Genomic DNA, 25,229 nt, shown 5'->3' on the forward strand with positions numbered 1-25,229 from the left:
CGGCAGCTGGGCATTTGGGAGAGTGGGGTGTCCCTAGGAGGTGGAGGGGAGATAGGTTACAGGCAAGGCCCGGGCAAAGGAGGCCTGCCCCTTTAAGGTAGTGCCCCTCCCCTGCCCCCTCCCTGCCAGTGACCCTTGTCCGCCTGCCTGCCTACCCCCCACAGCTGGAACCAAGAAGACTGTGTCCCCCTTCCTCTGGGCGTCCTTCCTGTTTCCTGCTGTCAGGTAATGCCGACCTCGACCCCCTGGGCCGGTCACCCCAGTCAGACTGTGCTCCCCAACCTTAAGCCAGGTCAGACATCTGAGGAGGCCCAGATACTCCTTTCCTCTTCCCACCAGAGCGTCCCCTCTCGTGGTCATAGATTCCCAGAGGTCTGGCTCTTACTCTTCTGGGATGAGGAAGTGCTAAAAACAATTTCTTCCCCACGCATCTGGGGTTGCCACTTATCTGCCTCTTTACCCTCCTCTCCAGCTTAGGGACACCTGGGTCCAACCTTCCCAGGGAATGTGGGGATGGGGGTAGGAGATGAATGAAACCCGATGCCATATGTAAGGTAGGTGAGGTGGGAGTGTAGGCAGGGAGAGGCTAAGACAGTACCACCTGGGTTGGGGTGTAAATTATTTAGAAGAAAAGCCCAGGCCCTGGTTCTCCTTGGCCATGTGGCTTTTTCAGGGGCAGAGGGTGGCCCCTCCCTACTCAGGGGCCCAGCCAAGACTGACCTTTGACCCCCACCCCAGAGACCAGTGAACCATTAACTCTTCTCTGATGTAAGCCTTCCCACACTGGCACCTCCCTGGCCCCGCCCCCAGGCAGGTGGGCTAGGAGTGGGGGCTTGTCCATCCCAGCCCTCTATCTGACATGGCCTCCGATCTACCTGGGCAGCTGGAGGCTGAGCCTGGCTCCCCTCCACAACCCAGGAACCTCTAAGTGTCCACAGCGAGGCCTCATGGGGACCTGAGGTGACGGCTCTCACACTGCCAGTTGGGGGTGAGGCCCTGGGGATTGAGGGGGGATAGAGAGGTGGGGTGAGGTTGAGGGGTGGGGTCTGGGGGATAGGGGAGGGACAGGGACAGGTCAGCTCTGGATCAGGTGAGGGGAGTGTTCTGGTTCAGGGAAGGTGTTCTAGCAACTGGGAAGCAAGAGGCTGCTCAGAAGGAGGCAAGGGGGAGGAAGGAAGGAGGCTGCCGCTGCAGCGTTCGAGGAGGGGGCGGTGTGAGGAGTGCAGGCTCCCCGGGCCCTGGGCTGGACAGCAGGGCAGGAGCCCCAGCCCCTCCTCCTTGTTCTTCCAGGGCACGGTCCTCAGAATGTTCCTGGAGGAGTAGAAGCCGGAACCAGAGCCTCTAACCCTGTCCCCCCGATAATGGGGCCCCCAGTGAGTCATCTGCTGGCTGGCCTGTGTGTGTGGGTGGCCTTGGGCTGGGTAGGGGGCTCAGCCCCCTACCTGGGCCCTGCTGAGCAGGAGCAGAACCATTACCTGGCCCAGCTGTTTGGCCTGTATGGGGAGAATGGGACGCTGACTGCAGGGGGCCTAGCGAGGCTTCTCCACAGCCTGGGGCTAGGCCGAGTTCAGGCCCTCCACCTGGGACACCACGGGCCTCCAGCTGGTCAGGCTACACCCCCAGCTGGAGACAATTCCACGCACAGGTACTAACCCCTCTCCCCACCCCAAAATGTCACACCCCAGCTCTTCTCAGTACTTGGATCAGTCTCCTCCGGTTGCCTAGCTCTGGCTTCCTAAAATCAGATTCCTGGAATTACAGATTTTTCCGAACCTGATTCGTTACATCCTTTCACAGCCCCTTTCTGAGAGAACATGAGTAAGTCTGACTTTGTTATCCATCCACTCTAGGCCCCAGGACCCCGAGCTGAGTGTGGACATCTGGGCAGGGCTGCCCCTGCATCCCCCTGGGTGGGGTGACCTGGAGGAGACCGAGGCCCCAGCACCACCCCGTGGGCCAGCCCCATCGGGCCTGGGCCTCTTTCACAGGCTTCTGCTGCTGGACCATTCACTGGCTGACCATCTGAATGAGGATGTGAGTCTGATGATCTGTAGCGAGGGAAAAGGAGCCATGGCATTTAGATGGCCTGAAATGTTTAAAAAGTCAGTCATTTGGGGCTTCCCTGGTGGCGCAGTGGTTGAGAGTCCGCCTGCCGATGCAGGGGATGCGGGTTCGTGCCCCGGTCCGGGAAGATCCCACATGCCGCGGAGTGGCTGGGCCCATGAGCCATGGCCGCTGAGCCTGCGCGTCCGGAGCCTGTGCTCCGCAACGGGAGAGGCCACGACAGTGAGAGGCCCGCGTACCACACCAAAAAAAGTCATTTTAAATGGTTACTTAAAAAAACATCCAGGTGTGATCTTAGGGTATGTTATTCCAGTAGTGAGATATGTCTCCTCTGGGCTCAGGGTAGATAAACCCATACCCCAAGCTCCAAGGCCTGGCTCAGGGGCCACACTTGGCAAAGCAGAGAATTCAGAGAAGCAGCCCAGGGTAGCCTCTGGGGCCGGTTATCTGGAGAACGCGGCCTGCAGGCGGCAGATGGCTGTCTTCATCCAGAAAGTCGGTGAACTTGTTCCATGTACACCAGAGGGCAGCCAAAGCCAACCTGAAACAGGCCTGGTGAGGTGAGCACCCCATCCCAGGAAGCATTCCAGCCAAGGCTGGTTGAACAAGTGACAGGGCTGCTGAGAGGACGGCAGCATGGCATTTTAGGGTCTTTTCCCTTCTAAGATTCTGCAATGGAGGGCTCTAGTTGTCCAACCAATTCCATCACCAAATTCATGAGACATCAGGGGCTTGGGAGGGAGGGAGATGATGGCGCTGTTCACTAGCACCCAATCTGTACCGAACTGAATGTTTGCGTTGGTTTGAATATTCACTAATAATTAACACACACTGATTATACCTAACTGTCCCGAGTCCCTGATGCACCTGCCAGTGTGAGCAAAGGGGACCCTGGGAGAGACCCAGGAGCCCATGCAATGGAAGGGCAGACATTAAAGATCTGAGTCACAGTTCTCAGCAATTCCCCAATGTGTGACCTCCAACTCCACTTCCCTAGTGTCTGAATGGCTCCCAGCTGCTGGTCAATTTTGGCTTGAGCCCTGCGGCTCCTCTGACCCCTCGTCAGTTTGCTCTGCTGTGTCCAGCCCTGCTTTATCAGATTGACAGCCGTGTCTGCATCCGGGCCCCAGCTCCAACACCCCCAGGGGATCTGCTATCTGGTCAGTAGGGGAGAGCAAGTGGTGGGGCACCTGAATCCTGTAGGGAGTGGGGCTCAAGCCAAGGAAGGGGGTTCGTTGGGGTCCCGCCTCCCCTTGCAGCATTCCCTTTAAGGCCTCCCTTTCAGCCGTGCCTAACTTCAGCCCCTGATTCTCCCCAGCCCTGGTTCATAGTGCCCTGGCGGTCCTGCTGCTCAGCCTGCCTGCTCCCCTCTCCTTGCTGCTGCTGCGGCTCCTGGGACCTCATCTGTTGCAGCCCCTGCTGGGCTTCCTGGGGTCCCTGGCCGTGGGCACTCTTTGTGGGGACGCCCTGCTACACCTGCTGCCACATGTACGTGAAGCCCCTTTCCTGTCCCCCTGCCCTAGGGGTGGACAGCCTCCATGGAGCCAGTGTGTTCCCAGTCATAGGACATCCTCTCTCCCACCCCAGCTTCAGCCCACAGCTGCCTTCTAGTAGAGCGTATGAGTGAAGGCTCACCACCTCTCTCCACCATCTCAGGAGGGGGATGCTGTCGGGTGCAGGTGCTTCCAGAGTCTGCCCTGACCGCCTCTCTGTCAGGCGCAAGGAGGGCAGCATGCTGGACCTGGCGGGCAGCCAGAGGAGGACCTGGGACCAGGACTGTCGGTGCTTGGTGGTCTCTTTCTTCTCTTCGTCCTGGAGAACATGCTAGGGCTTTTGCGGCGACGAGGGCTCAAGCCAGTGAGTGACACCCTTTTGTCTTCTTCCTGCTGAGACCAGAGTCCTAGCCAAGAACTGGCCACTCAAGCCAGGAGGTGAGGGGCCAAGTGCGCTCCTGGCTCTGACGTTTGCCTGACTGCGCAGGACCTGACAGCTAACAGGGAGTGGGTTGGGGCTCCTCAGCATAGACCCAGGACTTCCGGCCAAACGGCCTCCTCTCCTGAGTTCAAGTCAACAAGAAACAGAGAGGTGCCAGCCTGGGAAGAGAGCAGAGGCCAGAGAACATCCCCAAGTGGCAGAGGTGGGACCAGGTGTTCACCTTCCCTGCTGGCAGCCTGACCGCTCCTTAGCCCCCAGCTCTGCTGCCTCCTCCCTCAGGAGGGACACCCTCCCATTTCAGAGGTGCTGCCAGCGAAAAAGAAAGGATCTCAGAACTCCAAACCTGGACCCAGAGGATGGCAGTGGGATGGTGCTTCGGCCCCTGCAGGCAGTTCCAGGTGACCGGCGGAGGACATGAAGAGCGGGCCCTGGCTCCCAGCTCTCACTTGCAGCCACCAACACGGCTCTTTTCCTCCTTCCCACAGAGCCAGGGGCTCAGGGCCAGAGGGAGCAGGACAGCCAGCCCCCAGCAGTCCTGGCCCCTCCTGGGCGCCAAGGCCACAGTCATGGATGTCAGGGTAGCGGTGGCACCAATATCACGTGGATGGTCCTCCTGGGGGATGGTCTGCACAACTTCACTGATGGGCTGGCCATAGGTGTGAGGCGGGGGAGGGAGGGAGGGGAAGGACGGGGGAGGGAGAGAGAGGGTAGGCCTCCTAGTTACTGGATGGGGCAGGGAGAGAGCTACCATGTGGGGGGCGGGCGGGGAATGGGAGGACCACAGAGGGAATGCAGGCCCCAGCCTCCTCCGGGGAGAGCTTCCTTCCAGACTGACCACCTCCCATCCTGCCCACCCAGGCGCTGCCTTCTCTGATGGCTTCTCCAGTGGCCTCAGCACCACCGTAGCAGTCTTCTGCCACGAGCTGCCCCATGAACTGGGTAGGAATGGCAGGAGCGGAGTGGGGTCGACTCCAGAAAGGAGAGACTTCCAAGGGGTGGAACTTGGAGGCTGGCGGTGACGTGGGTGAGGGGCAGCCCTGGCGTACTCCCTCCTACCCTGTCCTCTCTCCCCACAGGTGACTTCGCGATGCTGCTCCAGGCAGGGCTGCCCTTCCGGCGGCTGCTGCTGCTGAGCCTGGTGTCCGGAGTCCTGGGACTGGGGGGTGCAGCCCTGGGGGTGGGGCTCAGTTTGGGCCCTGTCCCCCTCACGCCCTGGGTGTTTGGGGTCACTGCCGGGGTCTTCCTCTACGTGGCCCTTGTGGACATGGTGAGGTGTGGGGTAGTGCGGAGAAACCAAGGGAAGCGGGGTGGGTGTAGAGGAGAGGGAATTATCAGTCCCACTGCTTCCCCCTTGGCCCCCCAGAAGGGTGGCTGGACTACATGAGAAACAGGGGTGTGGAAGAGCTTGGGTGGCGGAGAGCTGCTGACATCTCCCTCTCCTGTTTTAGGAGCAGAGACAAGGCCAGGATCCTGATGTTGTTATTTTCTTTCAGCTACCAGCCCTGCTTCGTCCACCTGGGCCCCTCCCTACGCTCCATGTGCTACTGCAGGGGCTGGGGCTGCTGCTGGGGGGTGGCCTCATGCTCACCATAGCCCTGCTGGAGGAGCAGCTGTGGCCTCTGGTCTCTGATGGCTGATGGGGGCCAGTGGAAAGGCGTCCAGGTTGCCCTTCCTTCCCCCCAACCACAGGAATGGAGGCGGGACACAGGGCCAGTAGGAGCAACAGGATTTTAATAAACAGAACCCATCCCAAAGCCATGACTACGACAGTTGTACTTGCACCAAAACAGCATAGAAAACCAGGATGTGGCAGGAGGAGGGCTCAAAGCAGGTATGGGGAGGAGGGGCCTGGAGGGTGCAGGATGCATCCATCTGCGGGGAGAGCATTGTGCTTTAGCCCAGAGAGGAAGGGGAGGGGTGAGGCAAATGCACCAAGGTCCCCACTTTTTCCTGCTGCCCTCAGCACCCTGGGGATACAGGCATCTGGGCAGGTCTGCCCTTTATTGCTGCCCACCAGCATGAAACACACCCCGACCCCAACGCTAGCACCACAGGTGAGTCCAGGGCAGGGAGAAGGGCAGGAAGGGGAACATTGCTTAGAGAAAGATTCAACTAGAATCCAGTGAATTGTGCTCAGTTCTCTTTACTTCCTACAACCGAGTACATGGGTCACAGGATGGAGGGAGCAACAGGACAGGGGACATGCCCCTCAGTGCCCCCAACGCACCCTTGCACACAGGAATGGTGGTGTCTGCAGCATCACAGGTCATGCAGGGCACGGGGAAGGGGAGGTTCACACACACGTAGACGCCCACAGCGGGTACCAGACAGAGAACACCCCTGAATATACACAGCTGTACACAGGGAACCCCCAGGTCCCCAACCCAACCCTCTCCCCTGTCTTGCCGTCCCCCAGGCAGGAGGAACTGTATTGCTTTGAGAGAGCCACCCTGGGGGTTGCTCTGCCAGGCACCCTCCCCTCCCACCCACCCCCGTTTTGGCACATCTGCAAGACACACGGCAGCGAGAGTAGGCACCCTCCCTCCCAGGCTTCTGTGGCTTGGAGTGGAGGAAGGGGGTAGGAGACTTTCATCCGCCATCTTTCCCCCAGCCCTTCCCAAACCCCTACCAAACCCACTCCAGCCAGAACCCACCCCCACCCCCCAAACACACACACACAAAGCTGAGCTATCCAGGAATACAGGGGAACAAGGAGATTGTCCGGGATGGGAGCAGAGGCAGTGGGGAGAAAGGACTGGAAGCAGAGACCCCACCCTGGCGTGGGGTAAGACTGGCACACAGCTACTTTAGTGCAATTGGAGAGGGTGCCCAGAGTGAGGGATGGAGGCAGGAGGGCCAGGCTAGGCTCCCCAGGGAAAGGGCCTAGCAGGAGTGAGCGAGGGCCAAAGGTGGACCCTCTTGTCACCGCCACCCTCTGCCCTCCCAAACGCAGTGACAGTGTCCCCCTCACACCTAAGTGGGCAACAGCAGCCTCGGAGTCAGTACCTTCAAGTAATTCATGGAGCAGACCCTCCCCACCCCAGCTTCCTCCCATCTCTGGGATTTGGTCGCTTCTCTAGGGGTTGGGTCGGGAGGAGGGGGTCCCCAAGTCAGACCCTTCCCTCTCTACCTCCCTCTTCCCAGACCACTGGGCTTGGTCCTCAAAGATTCCGCACCTCGGCCCAATCTGGGTCAAGGCCGAGGAGGGCTGGAGCCGCCACGGTCAGAGGGGAAGGGGCTGCTTTGCTCCTCATCCCTCCCTCTTAAAAGGTGGGGTTCAGACTAGGTGGGCTGGGGCCCCATACTGGAGTGCCCCAGGAGGAGGGGTTCTGGGCTAGGGTCTGTAAGGCTATTTTCCTTTGCGGCAGGAAGGGGAGGTGGGGGATGAACGCTTGGTGTGGGGAGAGGTGAGAAATGGCGGAGGGAAGGAGGAAGGGGCCTCCCCCTGGGGCAGTCAGGGCGTCACTCGGATGAAGTCACACTCATGTGCACAAGGTCCCGAGCACGCCTGCTCCCAGCCCCTCCTGCCTGGCCCCCACGCCCCCTCCCAGGACGCCCTCCAAGACCCCAGAGGAGGTTTTGGGGGCACACAGCTGCAGAACTGTTCGCTCTGGCCCCACGACCCCCGGCCCAGCCCCGCCTCCTCTCCCCTTCTAGGTCCAGGGAGTCGGAAGGTGCTCGGGTGGGCAGACAGGTGGAAACAGTATTGAGTTTTCCTTTGGTTACATATTGAAGGCAAAGGTGAGCTGGACTTACAGTCAAAACAGATAGGGATGAGGAAGGAAGAGGGGCCACGGCTGGGAATGGAGAGGGAGGTAGGCCCTCCTCAGCCCCTCCACCCCAAGGAACACATGTCTAGGTGGGTGGCAGTCCCTCAGTCTCACCTCTCCCACCCCCACAGCACCAAACAAAAGGAGAAGCCCCCTCCCCCAGGGGCTGCTCCCTACCCCAACCTGGGCTGTACATTCAGTGGTTCTCAGCAGTCCTATGGCTCAGGGGGCCGCGGGGTGGGGAGGTGGCCCGTCAGTCTCCGCTGGACAGTGGCAGTGACCCGGGCCTGTTGGTCCGTGCTGGGACCCACAGTTTGTGCCATTTGTCTTTCTGAAGGATAGTACACAACCCTACCAAAGCCACCGGCCAACCAGAAACATCTCCCCCAAAATCAGAAACTAAAAACTGGCTCTTTTTCATCTCACCCTCTGATTCACACATCTGTTTCCCTGTCTCCTATGTAGCCCTCGCTCTGTCTCCTTTGCTGGGACCTGGGGCTGCTCCCAGGGTCCTCACTTAAAATAGGCCTTTTCTCAAAAGTGCTTATTACTTGAAGCAAGTGCTTTAGAGCTGCAGTGGGGAGAGGGGGAGGGGGAGAGGGAGGGCGAAGGGAAGGAGATGATTCCTCCCCACCCTACCCCCTTAAGATTGGGGGGCATTCTGCCTGCTTTACTTCTCCACACCCGTTTAAGTCAAAGAGGTCTTTTTAAAAACAACAACAACAACAACTTAACATTAAAATAAATATGCAGTGGCCATGAGAATGGTCAAAATGCTTCAAAAAAAACACTAGGGGCTGGGGAGCCCAGGGTGGGGTGTGGGATTTCCTTTGGCATAAGGAGAGGAGGCTGCTCGTCCTGCTGGCCTCCTCACAGCCACATGAGGAGGGACAGAGGACTCCCCGCGACCTGCCCCAGCACTGCTGACGGTGTGCTGAAGGCGCAGCAGGGAATGGGCAGCCACCAGAAATCTCATCTAGCAAAACGATGGGGCTCCTGACAAATAACTCAGATTCTTCCTGTCATCACCGAACATTGATAAAGGAGAACACGACTGAAACCCCAGGAGTTTTCTCTGGAGGACACGTCTCTCTGCTCCCCCTGCCCCCCGCCACCTAATTCCCAGCACCAAAATGAGAGGGAGGGGGTGGAACAGGAAGATTTTATGAGAGAGAACTGAAGTTAAGGGCAAGCTTTGCAGAACCAGCAGGACTGGAGGTGGGGGGCTGCAGCCCTTAAGAGAGGTCACATTGATTGTCGTACAGGGGAGGGCAGGGTGCGAAGGGAGGTGGGCGAGAGGGGCGTTGCAAGGCCCTTTGGCTTTGAAAACAAAAATAAAAACTAAAAGCTGCACAATCCTTCTCATCAATAATGGTCATCTGGAAGCTTTGAAATGGTTTAGGAACTGAGCGTTGGGAGGAGCAAGACACAGAGAGAGAGGGGATAAAAAAGGGACCATGACAAAAAGAATAAGGACTTGGACAAACACCCCAGGCTTCATGAAACCAGCATGAGGTATGGTTAAGGGTATCTGTTAGGGAGGGAGGAGTCCCTGGGATGCCCCTCTCCCCTCAGCCCACCCTTGGCAAGGGTGGCAAGACGTGCAGCGGACACAACTGAAAAGGCGGTAAGATCATGAATAAAGCAAGCACGGGTGGGGGAAGGAGACCGAGGGACCCCCAAGGGGGAGGCCCTGTACTGTGTAAACGAAGCCTGTCCAGTTCTCAGGGGACAATACTGATGGCAGCCAAACTGGGCGAGGATGCACTGGGGGTGGGGGGGTAGAGGGAGCATGACCTCTATTCAAGTTCTGTGTCTTGGCCCCTGGCTGAGGTATTGAGTGTGAGGAAGGGAACACTGGGCTGAGGGAGTGGGTCCAACTGTCCAGGAGGCTTAGCTAGGAGATGGATGGACAGGGCGTCTGAAGGGACCAGGGCCAAATTCAATGCTACATTTAGAGAGAAAACTGCCCCCTCCTCACTCCAGCCCAGTTTGGCTTTTGGGGTACGACTTCCGGGAATCTTCTCAGTGCAGCCCTTAGCTCAATCCCTTCTCTCCCCGCTGCTGGGAAGGCAGGAACCAAGCCTCAGTATCTACTTGTCGCTCCCTAGATCAGAACTTCATCCTCACACCGGAGGGGAAGCCTGGGTCCCCGAGTAGCCACGGTCCCTAGTCGCCCTGCCCCTCCCTCTTTGGCTTCAGATCAGGAGTGACTGGGGGCAGTGGGTACTCTTGGACATAACAGAAGGTGGCAGCAGACGGGGGGCACAGAGGAACTGTGGGATTGGGGGGCACAGGAGGAAGAACACAGTCCCTCCCTCCACACACATGCAAACACATGCCTGAAACACAGAAGACATACTAGGGCTGTGGTTTTGAAATGGGCAGGAAATTAATTTGTTTCTTCCCCTAAAGGATAAAATGCTTACTTAAAAATTCATGACAAGCCTCAAAGTTAAGGGAGAGGAGAGCCAGAGAGGGAATGGCCACAGGCTCAGCCCTCCGGAAAGAAGTTAAAAGAAAGAAGCAAGGTTAAAGTGCGTGGTCAGGGGGCCAGGCCAGGAGGGGGAGGGAAGCAGGGCGGGGCAGGCTGTGGGGGCAGGACCAGCCCTTGATTTGCATATGAGGAGCCAGGGAGCGTGCAGGACTGGGGCCCAGGTACAGTAGTTGCTGCTTCAAGTGTTTTGCATTTGAACTTTGGGGGTGATGGGATACAGAAGTGGGGGAAAAGCTCCAGGCCCCAGTGCTAAATACCCTCCCCCCTCGTCCGCTAGCTGCCCCTGAAGGGGGAGGGGGACACCCCCAGAGTGCTCACACAGTACCAGAAATTAAGGCTTCTCACTGCTGCGGGGATGGAGGGGGGATGGAGGGGCCGGCCAAGCAGGGAGGCAGTGATGGGTATGGAAGAGGTGGGGATCTGCCTGGCAGGAGCATGGGGAAGGGGACAGAGAGGAGAGTCAACGGGAAGAGTGGGGGCAGCTGGCAGCAGAAAGGGAGACCGGAGAGAGGGGATAAAAGAGAGGGGGAGCCAGGCATCGAGCGATCATTTTGGGACACTTGGCAGAAGGGGTTGCCCTGGGGGTACCAAGGGCCTGGGGTGCTCCCTGTTGGTCCCAGACCCCTGCCAGGCCAGGATAGTGTGGCAAAGGGGTGAGCAGCTGCTCCCCAGTGCTTTTTCCCCCCTCCACCCCCCAACCCAGTCGTGTTCTCCTTTAAAGTGCCCTAAATGTATAGACTTTTTCTAAATAAATAGAATAAGATATCAAGCCACCGGCAGGGGGAGGGACACGGGAGGGGGCTACTCGGAGTAGCAGCCATCTAACCCAATGGCGCCATGCCGCTCCTGGCTGTAGGGGCAGGAGGCCCCGTGGGGCAGGGCACCGCAGCCACCCACCGTCTTGGCTGCTGCGATGCCACAGTTCTTGAGCAGGCTGAAGCTGAAAGGACTGACGGCGTCCTTGGGTGGGAAAGGCTTCATGGTGGAAAGGATCAAGGCCAGGCAGTCTGCCACATCTTTGTTGGGGGCGCAGGCCAATGCCGGGGTATGACCTGCAGAGCAAAGGGGAGAACTGAGCCCCAGGGTCCTGTACCCCTGGCTCCCCATCCATCCGCCCCTGGGCCCTGAGCTCTCTTATCTGTGGAGGGGAGCCAAGGCAGGCAAGCACCCAGCATGGTCAGAACTCAAGGGCTATAAGGGCCCAGGGAGGCTGACAGGCAGACTGTCCCAGCGTGGGGTAAAGAACAGAGCCAGCCTGGGGGACAGGAGGCTGGGAGGCTGAGGTGTGCGGGAGGTCTTCCTGAGGAACCTGCTGGCTCCACCTAGTTCCGTCAGACTCCCCTCAGAGACTCTAGCGTATCGGTGTTGGGTCCCTGCTCTGAAGAGTTCCCTTGGGAAGAAAATCCAGTTTATTAACCAGCAAGCTTGAGAAGTCACCTCCTGAAGAACGAATGTCCCTGACCCCAAAGCCCGGAGGGGCAGGGAGCTCCAGACCCCACCCACCTTCTTCATCCACAGCCAGCACTGTGGCCCCACGACTCAGCAGGGCCTGCACCACAGAAGCTAGACCATTCCGGGCGGCAATGTGTAGGGGCCTTGGAAGAAAGGAAGAAGGAGCATGAAGTCGGGGCAATGGCAAGCTGCCCTTCCGCCCTCAGCCAGAGTCGCAACGCTGCTGAGCGAACACTGTGAGTTCCAGAGGGCCCCTGGAACATGGGCCGCAACTTCCTCACCCACCTCTCCTGCCCCCCGCCCCCTAGCCAAGAGCCCCCTCCCCAGGGCACTCACATCTGCAGCGCACTGTTGGTAGCATTGATAAGGCCAAGGTCTTGGGTTTCTGCCAGGATCATGAGGGCACATTTCTCGTGGCCCTGAGGGAGAGGGACAGAGAGCGAAGACTTGTGAAGTGGAAGGATGACAATAGGAGCTGAGGGGGCAGCAAGAGGACAGAAAGCTATCCCACCAGTCAGACAGTCTGGACAATCCTGACTTCCGCCGGGCCCTCTCTCCAGTCACCAGGCCCAGCCCCTTACACAGCCCCACCTGCACTGCCGGTGGTACCTTGCTACAGGCCAAGTGGAGGGCAGTGTTCTTGTTCTCATCCAGCACAGTAAGGTCTGCCTTCCCTCGATACAGCAGAAATTCTACAAGAGAAAGGAGGCAGAGGGGGCTGACGCTCCCTTCCAGAGCCGTGCCGGCCTGGCTCTGCACCCTCCTGTCTGCACACCCTTTGCACCCCATCTGCACAGGGCGAAACATCCAAAGACATGCCTCCTGCCTCCTAAACCCCACAGGCAGGGCTGACCCGTCTGGCGAAAACCCAGGGGCGCACCTCCCTTCCACACGCGGCCCCTACACACCCACAGCAGCGGTCTGCCCATTCTCAGCCGCCGTCATGAGCGCGGTGCGGCCAGTGTGGTCAGTGGCGTTCACCTCGGCTTGATGCTGCAGCAGCATCCGGAGCCCAGAGACGTTGTCCGCGAAGGCAGCGGCGTGAAGAGGGGTCCTGTGGGGAGGGGGTCAGGGCAGAGTGAAACAGGGAAGACCCTCTCTCCTGAGCAGCAAGAGGAAGCCAGAGGCAACAGAGGTTTCTCCCCAAGCCTCCCACCACTCACCGTCCTTTGGCATCTCGGCTGTTCACAATCTTGGCACCCAGAGCTCCCAGCAGCATCTCTGTGGTGCTGTCCTGGTTATTAATTCTGGGGGAAGAGGAAGGGTCAGCAAGAGGGGCAGGGGAAATGGACCGCCTGTCCTAAGCCCAGGTCACAGACCCCTGAGTGGGGCTGCGGTATAGGAAGGGACTTACACTGCACAGTGCAAAGGAGTGAAGGGGTTTCCTTCCAGGTATGAAAACGGGCTGTGTTCAAGTAACAACTCCAGACAATCTTCATGTCCTGGGTATGAGGAAGGAAGAGTGGTGATGGAGAGAAATGACAACGAGGTCCCCTCCATCTGTCCTGTGCCATCTCTCAACACTCCATTCTACTTCCAGATCCAGAGCAACCCAGGTCCCTCCCTCAACCCACTAGTCCCTGTCTGCCCTCCCCTACACCCCACACACACAGCTGTGCCTACAAAGGCCCCAGAGCCACACCAGTGTAGGAGGCCCAGTGCATGGGCGAGTATCCGCTGTAATCCACCCCGGTATCCAGGGGGTCTGTGGAAAGGGCAGCCTGCAGCAGGGTCCGCAGTACTGCAGTGTGGCCACAAGCTGAGGCCAGATGAATGGGCGTGCGGCCCTTGAAGTCTCGGCACAGCACGAATGCATCGTGGTCCAGCAGGGCGGCCAGGCAGTCCTCACAGCCAGTCACTGCCTGTGGGGGACATGGGGGTGTGGCTGGAACTCCCTTTCCAACGGCCAGTCACTGGGGCTGGCCCAGGAGCAGGAACCAACTCCAGGGCTCCAATCCTCGTCTTTGCAGCAATGATTCTAAGTGTTAGGGATGAGCATCTCCTTCCCTGACTCTATGCCAACTGACAATCAGGGTGGTGAGAGTTAATCCTGGCCTTCTGTAGTGGGAGACTGAGTCAGAGAATCCCGTGGGATGAGGAGGAGGCAGCTTTAGGACAGGCGATGGTGGAGAAGGACCAGGCCGTGGCATCATTATCCAACAGGACAGGGCCAGCTGGGTACCCTGGGGCAGAGTCTGGGTGGTGAGCAGGTGGCTGTATGTGATTACAGAGCAAGGTAATCAGGGAGATCAGCTGCCGATGTCAGCTACTCATCCTGGAGCAAATACAGTAAGGCCCACTGAGAGCCCGGGCACAAGATCCTGGCCCACGTGCTAGACAATCTAATGTCCTACTGTCGTGCTCCCGCGTCCAGGCCCTTCTGTGAGGGACCCTACCCGGGAGCTCACTCACCCCACGGTGGAGGGCAGTGCGGCCCCGGAGGTCAGCAGCATCAGCTGTGGATCCTTTCTCTAGCAGCAGATGTACACAGTCCACGTGGCCATTCATGATGGCCAGCATCAGTGGGGTTCTACAGAGGGGGCAAGAAAAGGGTGAGGGCCTGGCAGGGATGGGAACCCTGCACCCCACCCCTGGCCGACACTCACTGTCCATAGGCATCCATGACATCTGTGATGTCAGCTCTTTCCCCACTGTCGATCAGCAAGTGCAGGGAATCAGTGTGGCCAGAGGCAGCTAGGAGAAGAGGGGGTCTGTGTCAGGGCATGGTCGAGGCAAGAAGGCCAGGTGAAGGGTAGAGGTTATGGGAAGACCTGGGGCAGGGAGAAATCTTGGGGGATAGGAGGCTACGAATCAGAACTTGCAGTTTCCATCTTCCTCGCCCTACTCCATCCCAACCCCAGTCCCCTCAGGGTTCAGGAGGGATCTGGGGACCAGTCTTGGAGGAGGCCTGGCGTGACAAGGGGAGGGAGCAGCCCAAAGGGCGCACTCACCAGCAGCGTGCAGGGGTGTCCACTTGCGCTTGCGCTCCTTGATGAGGGCAGAGGCGCCATGGGCCGTTAGCACCTCCACACACTCAGTGGAGCCTCGCTCAGTGGCCAGGAAGAGCGCGGTCCGGCCCTTGTGGTCCCTTACATCCAGATTCACCAGCGTCTCGGCCAGTGTCTTCAGGGCTTCACAGTGACCGTTGTAGGCCTGGAGGGGTGCAGGCAACCAATGGATACAGCTCGGGACACTGTCCCCACTCTGCTCCTGGGGCCCACAGGGAGACTCCAGGCAACAGGCCTCCCCGTGAGCTCCCTGGGCCCCTCTCCAGACCACTGCCTGCTTGCGACATCCCCACAAGAAGGCAGAAGCAAGGACAGATTCACACGTGCTTATACCTGTGTGCCAGCCTGGGGCAGGTAGGGACAAGGAAGGCAAGAGGAAAAGACCTGGGACTCACAGCTAAGTGCAAAGGGCTGACTGGAATGGTGCTCTCTACATCCTCCAGGCAGTTAAAGGACATTTCTAAGAGCTGCAATGGACAGAATAGTAGGTGCTGAGGTTCTGGTATTCCCAAGATATTACCCCTTGACCCCACCCACAGCAACCCCCAAAGCCCCTGGATCTAGAGACCACATTTGATTCAACCACCCCTTGGTTTGAGAATCCACAGATACCAAAGTAGACTGTGTGCTGTGCCCTGCCCTGCTCCTCTCCCCCAGGCCAGGTCCCACACGTACCAGTTCGAGGTTCTGTCTATTGCCATAGGCGGCTGCATAGTGCACGGCTGTGTAGCCCTGCCTGTCCCGCAGGGAGGGGTCTGCACCGTTATCCAGTAAGAATTCCAAACAGCTGGGGGACAGGAGTAGACTGTGAGGAGGGGACAAGCCCAGCCAGGGAGGGCACAGTTTGAGAGGAGCAGAGGAGAGGGCAAGGGAGCCCCTCCAGGCCTAGCTGGGCAACACCCATCCCCCACTCTTGGTAGGCTAACTCCTGCCCATTCAAGCCCAGACCCAGACCTACCACCTCCAGGTCTGCCCTGAACCACTCTTGCTTCAACGCCCTCCTCTATCCTTTGAATGCTCTCCTAGAGAACCTGGAGCACAGTTATCAGTTACCAACCTGTGATCGACACACTTTCCCCCCACCTCCAGGCATACTGACCCCTGCCTTCTCCTCCCAGCCCGCCTGAAAAGGCCTACTCATCTCATACTCGCTCCCAGAATCCTCTTCTCTGGGAGGCCTTCCCCAAACTTCCCAGTTAGGTGCCTCCTCCCCTCTATTCCCCGGAACCACTCTTATAGCTCAGTAGTAGTTGTACTAGTAGAAATATTGATACAGCATTTAACACTTACAATGTGTCAAACACTGTTCTAAGCACTTCACGTGTATTAAATCACTTAATCTTCATACTGATCCTTTGAGATAGCTATCATTCTTATCTCTACTATGGTTGAGGAAACTGAGGCACAGAGAGGTTTAAGTTACTTGCCAAAGATCACATAGTTGAGCCTCTTGGATTTTAAATATCTTTTAAAAAAAATAAATAAACCCTTGGGCTTCCCTGGTGGCGCAGTGGTTGAGAGCCCGCCTGCCGATGCAGGGGACACGGGTTCGTGCCCCGGTCCGGGAAGATCCCACATGCCGCGGAGCGGTTGGGCCCGTGAGCCATGGCCGCTGAGCCTGCGCGTCCGGAGCCTGTGCTCCGCAAGGGGAGAGGCCACAGCAGTGAGAGGCCCGCGTACCACAAAAAAATAAATAATAAATTTAAAAAATAAATAAACCCTTTATTTATAACAGTCTTAGACTTACAGAAAAATTGTGAGGATAATACAGTTTCCATAAATTCCTCACCCAGTTTCCCCTATTATTAACATCTTACACTAGAATGTATACAGTACAGAAATTTGGGGTAATTCATCTTCTATCCTTACCACCCAGCACATTACTTGGTACCTATTAAGTAAATACTCAAGTAATGCTCGTGGAATAAGCAAATGAATTTGTGTTTAGCTTTTCTGATTCCCTCAAGAAGACCATCCATTCCTTGAAGGAAGGAACTATGTCTCCTACTTCTGTCTGTACCCACAGTGCTTGGTCCAGGACTAAACTCAGGGTGCAAAGCAGCAGCAGGGTGGTGGTGGGAGAATAACAGGGCCAGAGTCGACACTGCTGGGAAAGCGCACCCCGGGGGTCTCCTCGGCTACTCACAAGAAGGCCTCCTTCCTGCGGGACTCCTTCAGTGGCTCGTCCTCTTCAGCATCGTGGCTGGAAGATGAGTGGGGCTCCGCCCTGGGGGAGGAGAGTGAAGAAGTCTGGGGGGCGCTCAGGGAGGAGAGTGGGGATGAGAAGAGCAAAGCGGGCGCCTCACCTCCTGTAGGTGTCGGAGGCGGCAGCGTAATGGAGCGGAGAGCAACCTTTACAGTCAGCCTCATTGACGCCTGCCCCGGCGGTCACCAGTGTGACGGCGCACTGGTAGCTGCCATTGGCGGCTGCATAGTGCAGTGGGGTCCTGGGGAGAAGTGAAGGAGGGTGGGTAAAAGAATCGGGGGCAGATCCAAATGCAACCAGATGTGCAGCCCAAAGCTGCTTCGTAATATTCTCCTCACTTAGTCTCCAACTCCCCACCCTGCCCTCCATCACTTGTCTCTCTGATCGGATGTTCCTTATGTATATATACTCCTGCACATTAACACACCTTCCAAATTTGTCTCTCCTCCTCAAGTCAGCTCCACTGCTCAACAGCAAATTAAGACATTCAACATTCCTAAAAGGAAGGAGGATGCAGGTTAAGGGGAGAAAGAGGGCTCAAGGAGAAGCCACAGGATTCTCCCCAGGGAGGGGCTGAAGGAGGATGGAACTGGACAGCCCTTTCTGCTGCCACTGCTCTCACTGTGAGGGGGGGAGCTCTGGGCAGGAAAGAAGAAGGGGCCCAGACCCCTGCCCAGCCTCCTTCTCAAGGCCTGAGACAGAGGGAAGAAAACTCACCCTCCAGAAGCAGCAGCATGAAGACAGGTACGGCCAAGGTTGTCAGGTGTATTGATGTCAAACCCAGCTGAAAGAACGTGCTCATTGCTGAGTGAGGATACAATGCTGTACAGCTGACCTGAAGGGGCAGAACAGCCACAGATCCCATCTGAGGGCTCTGAGCAGAGCCGGGAAGGGCCTCTGCTCTCCTGCCCACCTGCCCAACCCCCGAACCAGTTAGCTCATACCTGAGGAAAGAAGCTTACGACAACAGTCAGAGAATCCAAAGAGAACAGCTAAGTGCAAGGGAAACATGTCGTGGATGCCACGCCTGGGGAGAAGGGGAGGGACTCAGTCCTTGGGTCAAGGAGGGACCAGATGCAGACCTCTTTTCTGTGGCCTACCACCAGCCTAGATCTGAGGCAGCCTGGAAGTGGGGTCAGTGGTCCGGACTCACCGGGCGGTATCCGCGCCGTTGGTCATGAGGGTGCTGATGAGCAGCTCGTGTCCATAGCGAGCGGCCACGTGCAGTGGCGTGTTCCCAAATTTGTCGGCACAATCAATCTCACTGCCTGAAAGGGGGGACGCACACCCACACACTCAGACCTTTGGCTTCAGACCACTCACACTAGTTAGCTACTGTCTGAGTGCTTGTTACGTGCCAGGGGCCAGGCTAAGCCTTCTACACGTGTTATCTCGTTTGTCAGCCTGAGGGGGCTGGGCAGGCAGAGCAGGGCCATTTCCACAGGTGTCTTGCTCAGAGCTTCAGGTGCCCATCCTGACTGGAAGATGGGGTGGGGGGTGGAATGAGGAAGAAAAGGTGTTTCTAGGGATGAGTTCTCTGAGGGGGGAAAAGAGATCACAAAGTCTTCCAGGTCCATACCATTCTGGATGAGGATCTGGGAGCGGGTGAAACGGCCATGGATGGCTGCCATGTGCAGAGGACTTTTCCCTTCTTTGCTCTGTGGAAACATGGCATTTTTTTTTTCCTAGTGCAAAGCATGGAGAGTGCCCTGTTCCCCCTTCCAAAGGACACGTCTCTGAGGACAGGGTGATCATATGGACATCTTCTCAGCCCACATTTTCCTGGGCCCCTGGGAAGGACTGATCAACCCAGGACGCAAGCGGACCATTCCCCATAGAGTTATCCAGAACAAAAGATATGGTCAGCACCCCCAGAGCCAGGCCCCTCTCCCCACTGGTCTCAGACTCATCCCTTCAGGCACCTGGTAGTTGACATCAGCCCCGTTATTGACCAACAGCTCCAAGCAGAGCGCGCCATTGGTGGAGACCGCAGCCACATGCAGTGGTGTAAAGCCCTTGTCATTTGGCTGGTTGACATTGGCTCCTGCGTTCACCAGCTCGATAGCCACAGCATCCTGGCCCAGGTAGCAGGCGATGTGCAAAGCTGTGTTTCCAAAAGCGTTGGGCTCATCAATCTGTATTTCCAGGGGTGAGGGTAAGGGGATAAGGGAGATATCAGTTTAAACAAAGTGGAAGCCAGCACAGATAGCCTAGAGAATCCCAGAAATCCAACGACTGCCTCAGACCCCTCAGGTTCCAGACCCTAAGACTGGGGGCACTACTGCTTAAGACAAGCATTGCTCAGATCCTCTCACCACATCTTCCCGACCTCCCCAAACCACACCAGCAATCCCAGCGCCTTCCTATCTCCCTAACAGACTCTGACCTTCAGCTCCCTGCCCTTACCCCCAGCCCCACCCCGTGCTCAGCACCCTGACCTCAGCCCCCATCCGTAGCAAGTACTTCACCACTTCAATCTGGCCACTGGCAGCAGCTGTATGGAGCAGCCCATAGCCCTTGCGGTCCTTGCAGCCAAGGTCTGCTCCCCGTGCCACCAGCAGTTTCAGGACCTCCAAATGCCCTGGGAAAAGACAGTACGCTCTCAAGGAGGTGGAAGGTGAACTCTAGGGCCCTGAGCACTCCGTCCCTGCCCTAGGAATCCCAAATCCTGCTCTCCCCGTGATTCTCTTCTCACCTAGAAAAGCCGCCCAGTGCAGAGGCTGCCGCTCCTTTTTGTCACAGACATTCAGGCTGGCTCCCTTACTGAGGAGCAGGTTCACCGTCTGTTTCAGGACATGAAAGACACCTGTTTAGAGCCAGGTTCATGCCTTCAACATACCTAATTAGGGGCAGAGCCCTTAGCACCTGAAAAGGCTGAGGCAGCCTAATGTCTCTGTTTTTGGGCAGAACAATCTGGAGAACTAGAGGGAACAGAGAAAGCAGGCACTAAGGAGATCCCAGGTAGATTTGGAAGTCTGAGGTAAACTTAAGGGAGTCTCTTCAGGTAATTCGGTGGTTTTTAAACTCTTTTGAAGTCTTCTAAATGTGCTGAAAGACACGGACTCTCACTTCAGAAAAAACCACGTATGCAAACATTCTCCATGCAACTTCAGAGACTTTACCACCCTCCTGAGGTCCAAGTCAAGAATTTCCATCCAACCCAACCATTCATTTGGTGCTTGAGCCCAAGTGTTTATATAATCATCTGGGCTGCTGCTCCCCAGGCCTAATGGCCCGGAGGCAGGGGAAGGTGAGCCGGAAGGGAAGGAAGAAGGCACGAGGCTGGGCGTGGACGGGAGCGGTCCTCACCTCCAGATGCCCACTATGCACTGCGTGGTGCAGGGCACTGCGCCCGCTCCTGTCAGCCACGTTGAGGCTGCTCAATAATGGTGCCAGAGCCTCAGCACACTTGGTGGCCCGGTTGGCAGCGGCCACATGCAATGGTGTCTGCCACAGCTTGTCCCGGGCGTTCACATCTGCTGAATGTGCCAGCAGCAATCCCAGCACCTTCTGTTGAGGGGCAGGCGATAGGAGAGAAGATAGAGGGGGAGCAGGAGGTGAACCAACAGGAAATGGAGGGGCGAACAGGTCAGCACAGCACATGTGACCCCATCTCCCCACTCCCCCGGCAGAGAGTCTCTCCTCATTTTTTCCAACATACCTAGCCTTTCAATACCTACTTTCCATCTTCTGGAACTTCTTAGAGCTTAAAATCTTCCCTCCCTTGCTGAGGAAAACGTGGATCTCCTCCTCAAGCCACCTGATATTGTTCATAACCCAAACCCTGAAAATCTTCACCCATATATACAGCCACTACCAAGCAAATCCACACATGTAGAGGATCCCAATCCCCCACCACTTTTAGGAAAGATAAATGTTCCCGCTACATTAATCCCCAGATACCCCCCTTCAGCCCTTCCATATGCATCAGAATCATTTCCATTACCTAGGTAAGCAAACAGATACTAGCTCCTCTCCAAAACCCAGGCTAAAATACCCCTCCTATTCACCACCCACCCCATTCCCATTGGCCTCAGTCCCTCCCCCTGGTGGCTGGAGCCAGGGAAGTGACTACCAAGCCAAGAAGAAGGTCATCTCTTCCCACTCTTCAGGGTTGAGGGACCCAACTGATGGGGCATGTTTGAGCCTCGTGGTGTCAACTTTCATGCTGCTTGAGGGGCAGGGATGCAACAAATCACCACCCCCATCCCTCCATCACAAGGAAAGAAATCTCAGTGCCCAGAGGGGGATCAGACTCCATGGTGGCCCCCTAGGGAGGGATGAGTCACTAAGGCCTGGCAGCAGGGCCCCCTGCAGTCTGCCAGCCCAGTGTTAAGCTCTCCCCTGACGTCACATCAGCTAGCAACACTCAGCCCCCCCTTACCAGCCAGTTCTAGGGGTAGGAGGGAGGGGCCAAGGTCTGGTCTCCTCTGGACCTGGGGATAGACCAACTTGTAGGGCAGAGGACTAAGGCTCTCCAACCCTTATCTTCCAACCTTTAATCAAGTCATCCTCTTTGGAAGGGAGAAAAGAGGTGGGAGGCCAGTACCTCATTTCGGGAGGCAGCAGCACGATGAAGAGGGGTCAGCCACAGTGTGTCCTTAGCATTGACGTTAGCACCTGTGGGGATATAATATGCTCTTTTGGTGGGAGGTGGAGAGCAGGTGGGGAAGAAAGCCAGTAATCAGGCCAGAGAATCTGGATGGAGACGGAAGCTTGCCTGGACCAAGCACCAGAGGACAATCCTTGGATACGACAAAAAGGCTCCTCCCTCAGGTCCCCTCCCTAGCTGCCACACCTTCTAGCTCCCTACTTTCACCTGACATCAGTAGCAACTGGAGGATGGGGACATCGCCTACGTAGGCAGCAGCATGAAGTGGGGTTCGCCTCTCTTGGTCCTAGGAAGGCAGAGAAGAGGAGCAGCTGTAGGGGTGAACGATCCAGGACCCAAGCCCAAGTCTTCGTGCTCCAGGCCTTTCCCCACAACCTCTTCCCACAGGTTCTGCAGCCTCCTAAACCCCAGTCCTAGGTCAAAGCAAGCACCGAGGGAGGGTGGAGTCAGGGGGTGGGCGCCACGGCCCGCGAAGCAGTCTCCTTCTGCCAGGAGGGGTGGAGGCGCTGCAGACACGGATGGTTCAGAAGAGAACACCGTTTCTGGGCATCCTCAGCCCTACTGGTCTCTGCTCTAAGCCTGACCTGCTCTCCATCCCCAAATGTAGAGCAGTTGCCCATCCCAGGGTGGAAAGAGCTGCGGCCTCACCCGAGCCGAGGAAACACGGAGCCGCCCCATTGGTGGGGAGGGGTCCTGCACACCAGGGCCCAGATTACCGGCTCGCCATCCTCCCTGATCTCAACTCACCAGCACATTGATGTTCTCCTTCTGCGAGAGGAGGGAACGCACTTCCTCCACATCTCGGCTAAAGATGGCCTGGACCAGGGGCGGCTGCAGGGAGAACCGGTTTTCAGGGAGCGGGCCGGAGCGGAACCGGGGAGTGGGGTGGGGGACACCGGGTTTGGGCGGGGGGCGACGCTGGAGGGACTCTGCTCTGGGGTCCTGGCCGCAGGAGGCTTCTGCGGTGTCCCTGCCGGTCACCAGGCCCCCAAGGACACCGGCTTGGTTGAGGGGAGCGCGGCGTGGGGCGGGGCGGGAGCCCCGGGCTCGGGCCCAGCCTAGGCCGCACATCCCTGGGCTCGCGTGGCGGCGGCGTCGGGCCCTGGAAGGAGGAAGCGAGCAAGGGCAGGAGGGCTGACCTGGTCCGTGATGCTGAGGATCCCCATGGCCCGGCCCGGGCTCCGTCCGCATCGAGCTCCCGGCGGCGGCGGCAGCGGCTCCACCGGGGACACGGGGCGGCCCAGGCGGCGGCTGCGGCGGCGGCTGCGGGGAGAGCGCAGCCCCGCCTACCAGGGGGCGGGAGCGGGAGCCCGCAGCGCTCCCTGGCGGCCCTTCTGGGCCCGGCCGCAGGGCGCTTGCCGCGCAGGCTGCCCCAGGCCGCGGCGCCCTCCGCCCCGCCCTGGCGGTCCCATAGGCTCGGGTGACCCCAACCTCGGCCGCTGGTTACCCGGCTCCCCAGGCCAGCGGCGCCGTGCTCTCCGCTCCAGTCTGGCGACCCGGGGGATTCTCCACAAAACCCTAGCGGCAACTCAGGCCGCGGCCCTGCTGCGGTGCCTTGCAACCTGAGGACCAAATGGCTGGCCCGATCTCACCCAGCCCAAAATGCCTCCTCCGAGCTAACGCCTCCCGTCCACGATTACACACCTCAGAATCCCCAAAGACTTGGGGAAGCAGGGCGTGGAGATCTGGGGGTTATATATGGCAATAGCCCCAGGGGAGGGAAGGCGCGTATCTCCACTGGCAGTGACAAGAGTTGGGTAGAAAGGAAAGAGCAAAAGTGCCAAGCTGCGGAGAAAAAAAACAAAACAAAAAAACAAGCACTCTTAGCTGCAGAAAAACCCCACAGAGAGGACAGGCTAGCTGGCAGTTGAAGGAGGGCTCCAAGGCCAACAGAAGCGGGCTTTTCGATTCCCTAATTACTGCACTGCCAGGTTAAGGTGGTAGGGTGGCTACACTTCAAAAGGCTCAATCGGGTTTCTCCCCCGAAAATGGTCGGGGTGCTTCCCCTCCTCCATTGGAGAGGCCAGAGAGCGGCCAGTCAGGTAAGATCTGGATGGAGTTCATCCCATCCCAAAAAGGGAAAAAGAGAGAAGAAAAGTGGATATTGAAAAATTGGTACAGTTTATACAGGGTGATTCAGGGTCCTGTTCAGAGCTCAGCAACTCAATATATGCGTTCTAAGAAAGGAACACATTTAGGAAAGAGCATAGCAGGATGGGCCCCTGTCAAGGCAGAGGTATAAAAGCCCCCTTCTTTGCTCTCAACAATCTATGCCCCTCATTACCTTCAGGATCTTGATCCCTGGAAAGATACACAAGACAAGTGTCAGTGGTTTTTCCTGGAGAGAGAAACTGGGGAACTGGGAATAAGGAATGAGAGGAAAAATTACCTATCACTATAAACCTGTAAATTTTTTGAATTTTTACCATTTTGAAAATAAAATTCACAGTTTTACTGAAAACTTACCTCTTCCAGGAAGTCTTCCCTGGTTAACAGTTCTTTCCCTTTTGTTAGGTCTCCTTATCACTTCCATACTTAGTTTACACTATCACAGTCAGGTTGCTCTTTTTGGGTTTTGTTTTTTAACTTTTTTTTAATTGAGATATAGTTGATGTACAACATTATATGTTACAGATGTACAACAGTGATTCACATTTTTAAAGGTTATACTTCATTTATAGTTATTATAAAATACTGGCTATATTCTCTGTGTTGTAGTCACAATCAGGTTTAAATTGCTCATCTTTGTTGTTCATTTCACCTTACATCTTTGACATACAGGAGTCCAGTGTTCCAGAAGGGATTTTAAACTCCTTGTTAGCCAGAGTCCTCCAACACAGGACTGTATATTGGTTTTTTGATTTTTGTGTTTTTTATAAATTTATTTATTTATTTTTGGCTGCATTGGGTCTTCATTGCTGAGTGTGGGCTTTTCTCCAGTTGTGGAGAGCGGGGTCTACTCTTCGTTGCGGTGCGCAGGCTTCTCATCTTGGTGGCTTCTCTTGTTGCGGAGCACGGGCTCTAGGTGCGCAGGCTTCAGTAGTTGTGGCTCGCAGGCTCTAGAGTGCAGGCTCAGTAGTTGTGGCCCACGGGCTTAGTTGCTCCGCGGCATGTAGGATCTTCCAGTACCAGGGCTCGAACCCGTCTGTGTCCCCTGCATTGGCAGGCAGATTCTTAACCACTGCAACACCAGGGAAGCCCCCTATTGGTTTTGTTTTCTATGGGAAAAAAAAAGGATGCTCAAGCAGAGCAGCACATGGGAACAGACACAATATTCGATGATGATGATGAAGATGAGGCTGAAGAAGTAGAAACTGAAGGTAGCTGAGGATCTGATGGATATGGGTGTTGGGATATGCTGACTTGGCTAGTGGGTATGATGGACCTTCCAGGAAGGGCTAAGCTAGTATATGGTCCAGAGGATGGGGAAAAGGGGACTACATGGCCTCCAATGCCCAAAATAGCTTTTGGTAACCTGCGGAATTGGAGTCAGGGGTTGAGCTGGGGTCACGTGCCTGATTCTGGCTCCTGAGTGGAGGTGAACAAGGAAGTTTGCCAGCCGGGTTCTCTGGGCAGCTGGAAGGAGGAAGAAGGGCTAGAAGAGTTATTTTTAATATTATTCAGAGCACAGAAAGAGGATTTCCCAGGAGGGAAAAAAGGAATATGATATAGGTAACACAGTTAC

At 56.9% G+C, this 25,229-nt stretch overlaps 2 protein-coding genes across 8 annotated transcripts; one reads left to right on the plus strand and one right to left on the minus strand.

Moving 5' to 3' along the window:
- The first annotated feature begins 86 nt into the window (after positions 1–86).
- SLC39A5 (solute carrier family 39 member 5) lies at positions 87–5,753 on the plus strand. Of its 2 annotated transcripts, none has more exons than XM_033436051.2 (11): positions 87–988; positions 1,291–1,645; positions 1,851–2,034; positions 3,062–3,224; positions 3,383–3,552; positions 3,781–3,921; positions 4,301–4,397; positions 4,485–4,655; positions 4,858–4,938; positions 5,076–5,266; positions 5,493–5,753. In XM_033436051.2, the coding sequence occupies exons 2-11, from the start codon at positions 1,362–1,364 to the stop codon at positions 5,634–5,636; spliced, it is 1,626 nt and encodes a 541-aa protein (XP_033291942.1). In that variant the 5' UTR covers positions 87–988; positions 1,291–1,361; the 3' UTR covers positions 5,637–5,753. The 2 variants fall into 2 exon arrangements, with proteins under 2 accessions (XP_033291942.1, XP_004274206.1); XM_004274158.3 differs by having other exon boundaries at positions 87–225.
- ANKRD52 (ankyrin repeat domain 52) lies at positions 5,711–23,296 on the minus strand. Of its 6 annotated transcripts, none has more exons than XM_033436049.2 (29): positions 22,684–23,296; positions 22,292–22,375; positions 21,752–21,830; positions 21,482–21,552; positions 20,242–20,442; positions 19,628–19,715; positions 19,401–19,513; positions 18,855–19,067; positions 18,512–18,590; positions 18,086–18,200; positions 17,877–17,959; positions 17,650–17,767; positions 17,360–17,428; positions 17,033–17,173; positions 16,873–16,953; positions 15,402–15,513; positions 15,122–15,193; positions 14,670–14,871; positions 14,325–14,412; positions 14,131–14,248; positions 13,361–13,580; positions 13,073–13,160; positions 12,882–12,965; positions 12,627–12,772; positions 12,310–12,410; positions 12,055–12,137; positions 11,770–11,861; positions 11,164–11,318; positions 5,711–5,871 (listed from the first exon to the last, which is right to left on the minus strand). In XM_033436049.2, exons 1-29 carry the CDS (start codon positions 22,708–22,710, stop codon positions 5,761–5,763), a joined length of 3,234 nt encoding a protein of 1,077 aa, XP_033291940.1. In that variant the 5' UTR covers positions 22,711–23,296; the 3' UTR covers positions 5,711–5,760. The 6 variants fall into 6 exon arrangements, 4 of the variants coding, with proteins under 4 accessions (XP_033291940.1, XP_033291939.1, XP_004274203.2 ...); XM_033436048.2 differs by having other exon boundaries at positions 19,371–19,513; positions 22,684–23,288; XM_004274155.4 differs by having other exon boundaries at positions 12,328–12,410; positions 19,371–19,513; positions 22,684–23,280.
- Positions 23,297–25,229: the final 1,933 nt, after the last annotated feature.

Source organism: Orcinus orca, chromosome 11, assembly GCF_937001465.1.
Source record: "Orcinus orca chromosome 11, mOrcOrc1.1, whole genome shotgun sequence".
NCBI classification, from domain to species: Eukaryota; Metazoa; Chordata; class Mammalia; order Artiodactyla; family Delphinidae; genus Orcinus; species Orcinus orca.

Excerpts from the sequence above, each read along its gene's own strand:
- SLC39A5 (XM_033436051.2), top strand. The coding sequence starts at position 1,362 with ATGGGGCCCCCAGTGAGTCATCTGCTGGCTGGCCTGTGTGTGTGGGTG. Across the intron at positions 2,035-3,061 it reads CTGACCATCTGAATGAGGAT|TGTCTGAATGGCTCCCAGCT; the intron begins GTGAGTCTGATG and ends CCACTTCCCTAG. Across the intron at positions 3,225-3,382 it reads CCCAGGGGATCTGCTATCTG|CCCTGGTTCATAGTGCCCTG; the intron begins GTCAGTAGGGGA and ends GATTCTCCCCAG.
- ANKRD52 (XM_033436048.2), bottom strand. The coding sequence starts at position 22,710 with ATGGGGATCCTCAGCATCACGGACCAG. Across the intron at positions 22,376-22,683 it reads TCCTCAGCATCACGGACCAG|CCGCCCCTGGTCCAGGCCAT; the intron begins GTCAGCCCTCCT and ends TTCTCCCTGCAG. Across the intron at positions 17,768-17,876 it reads TCGTAAGCTTCTTTCCTCAG|GTCAGCTGTACAGCATTGTA; the intron begins GTATGAGCTAAC and ends CTGCCCCTTCAG.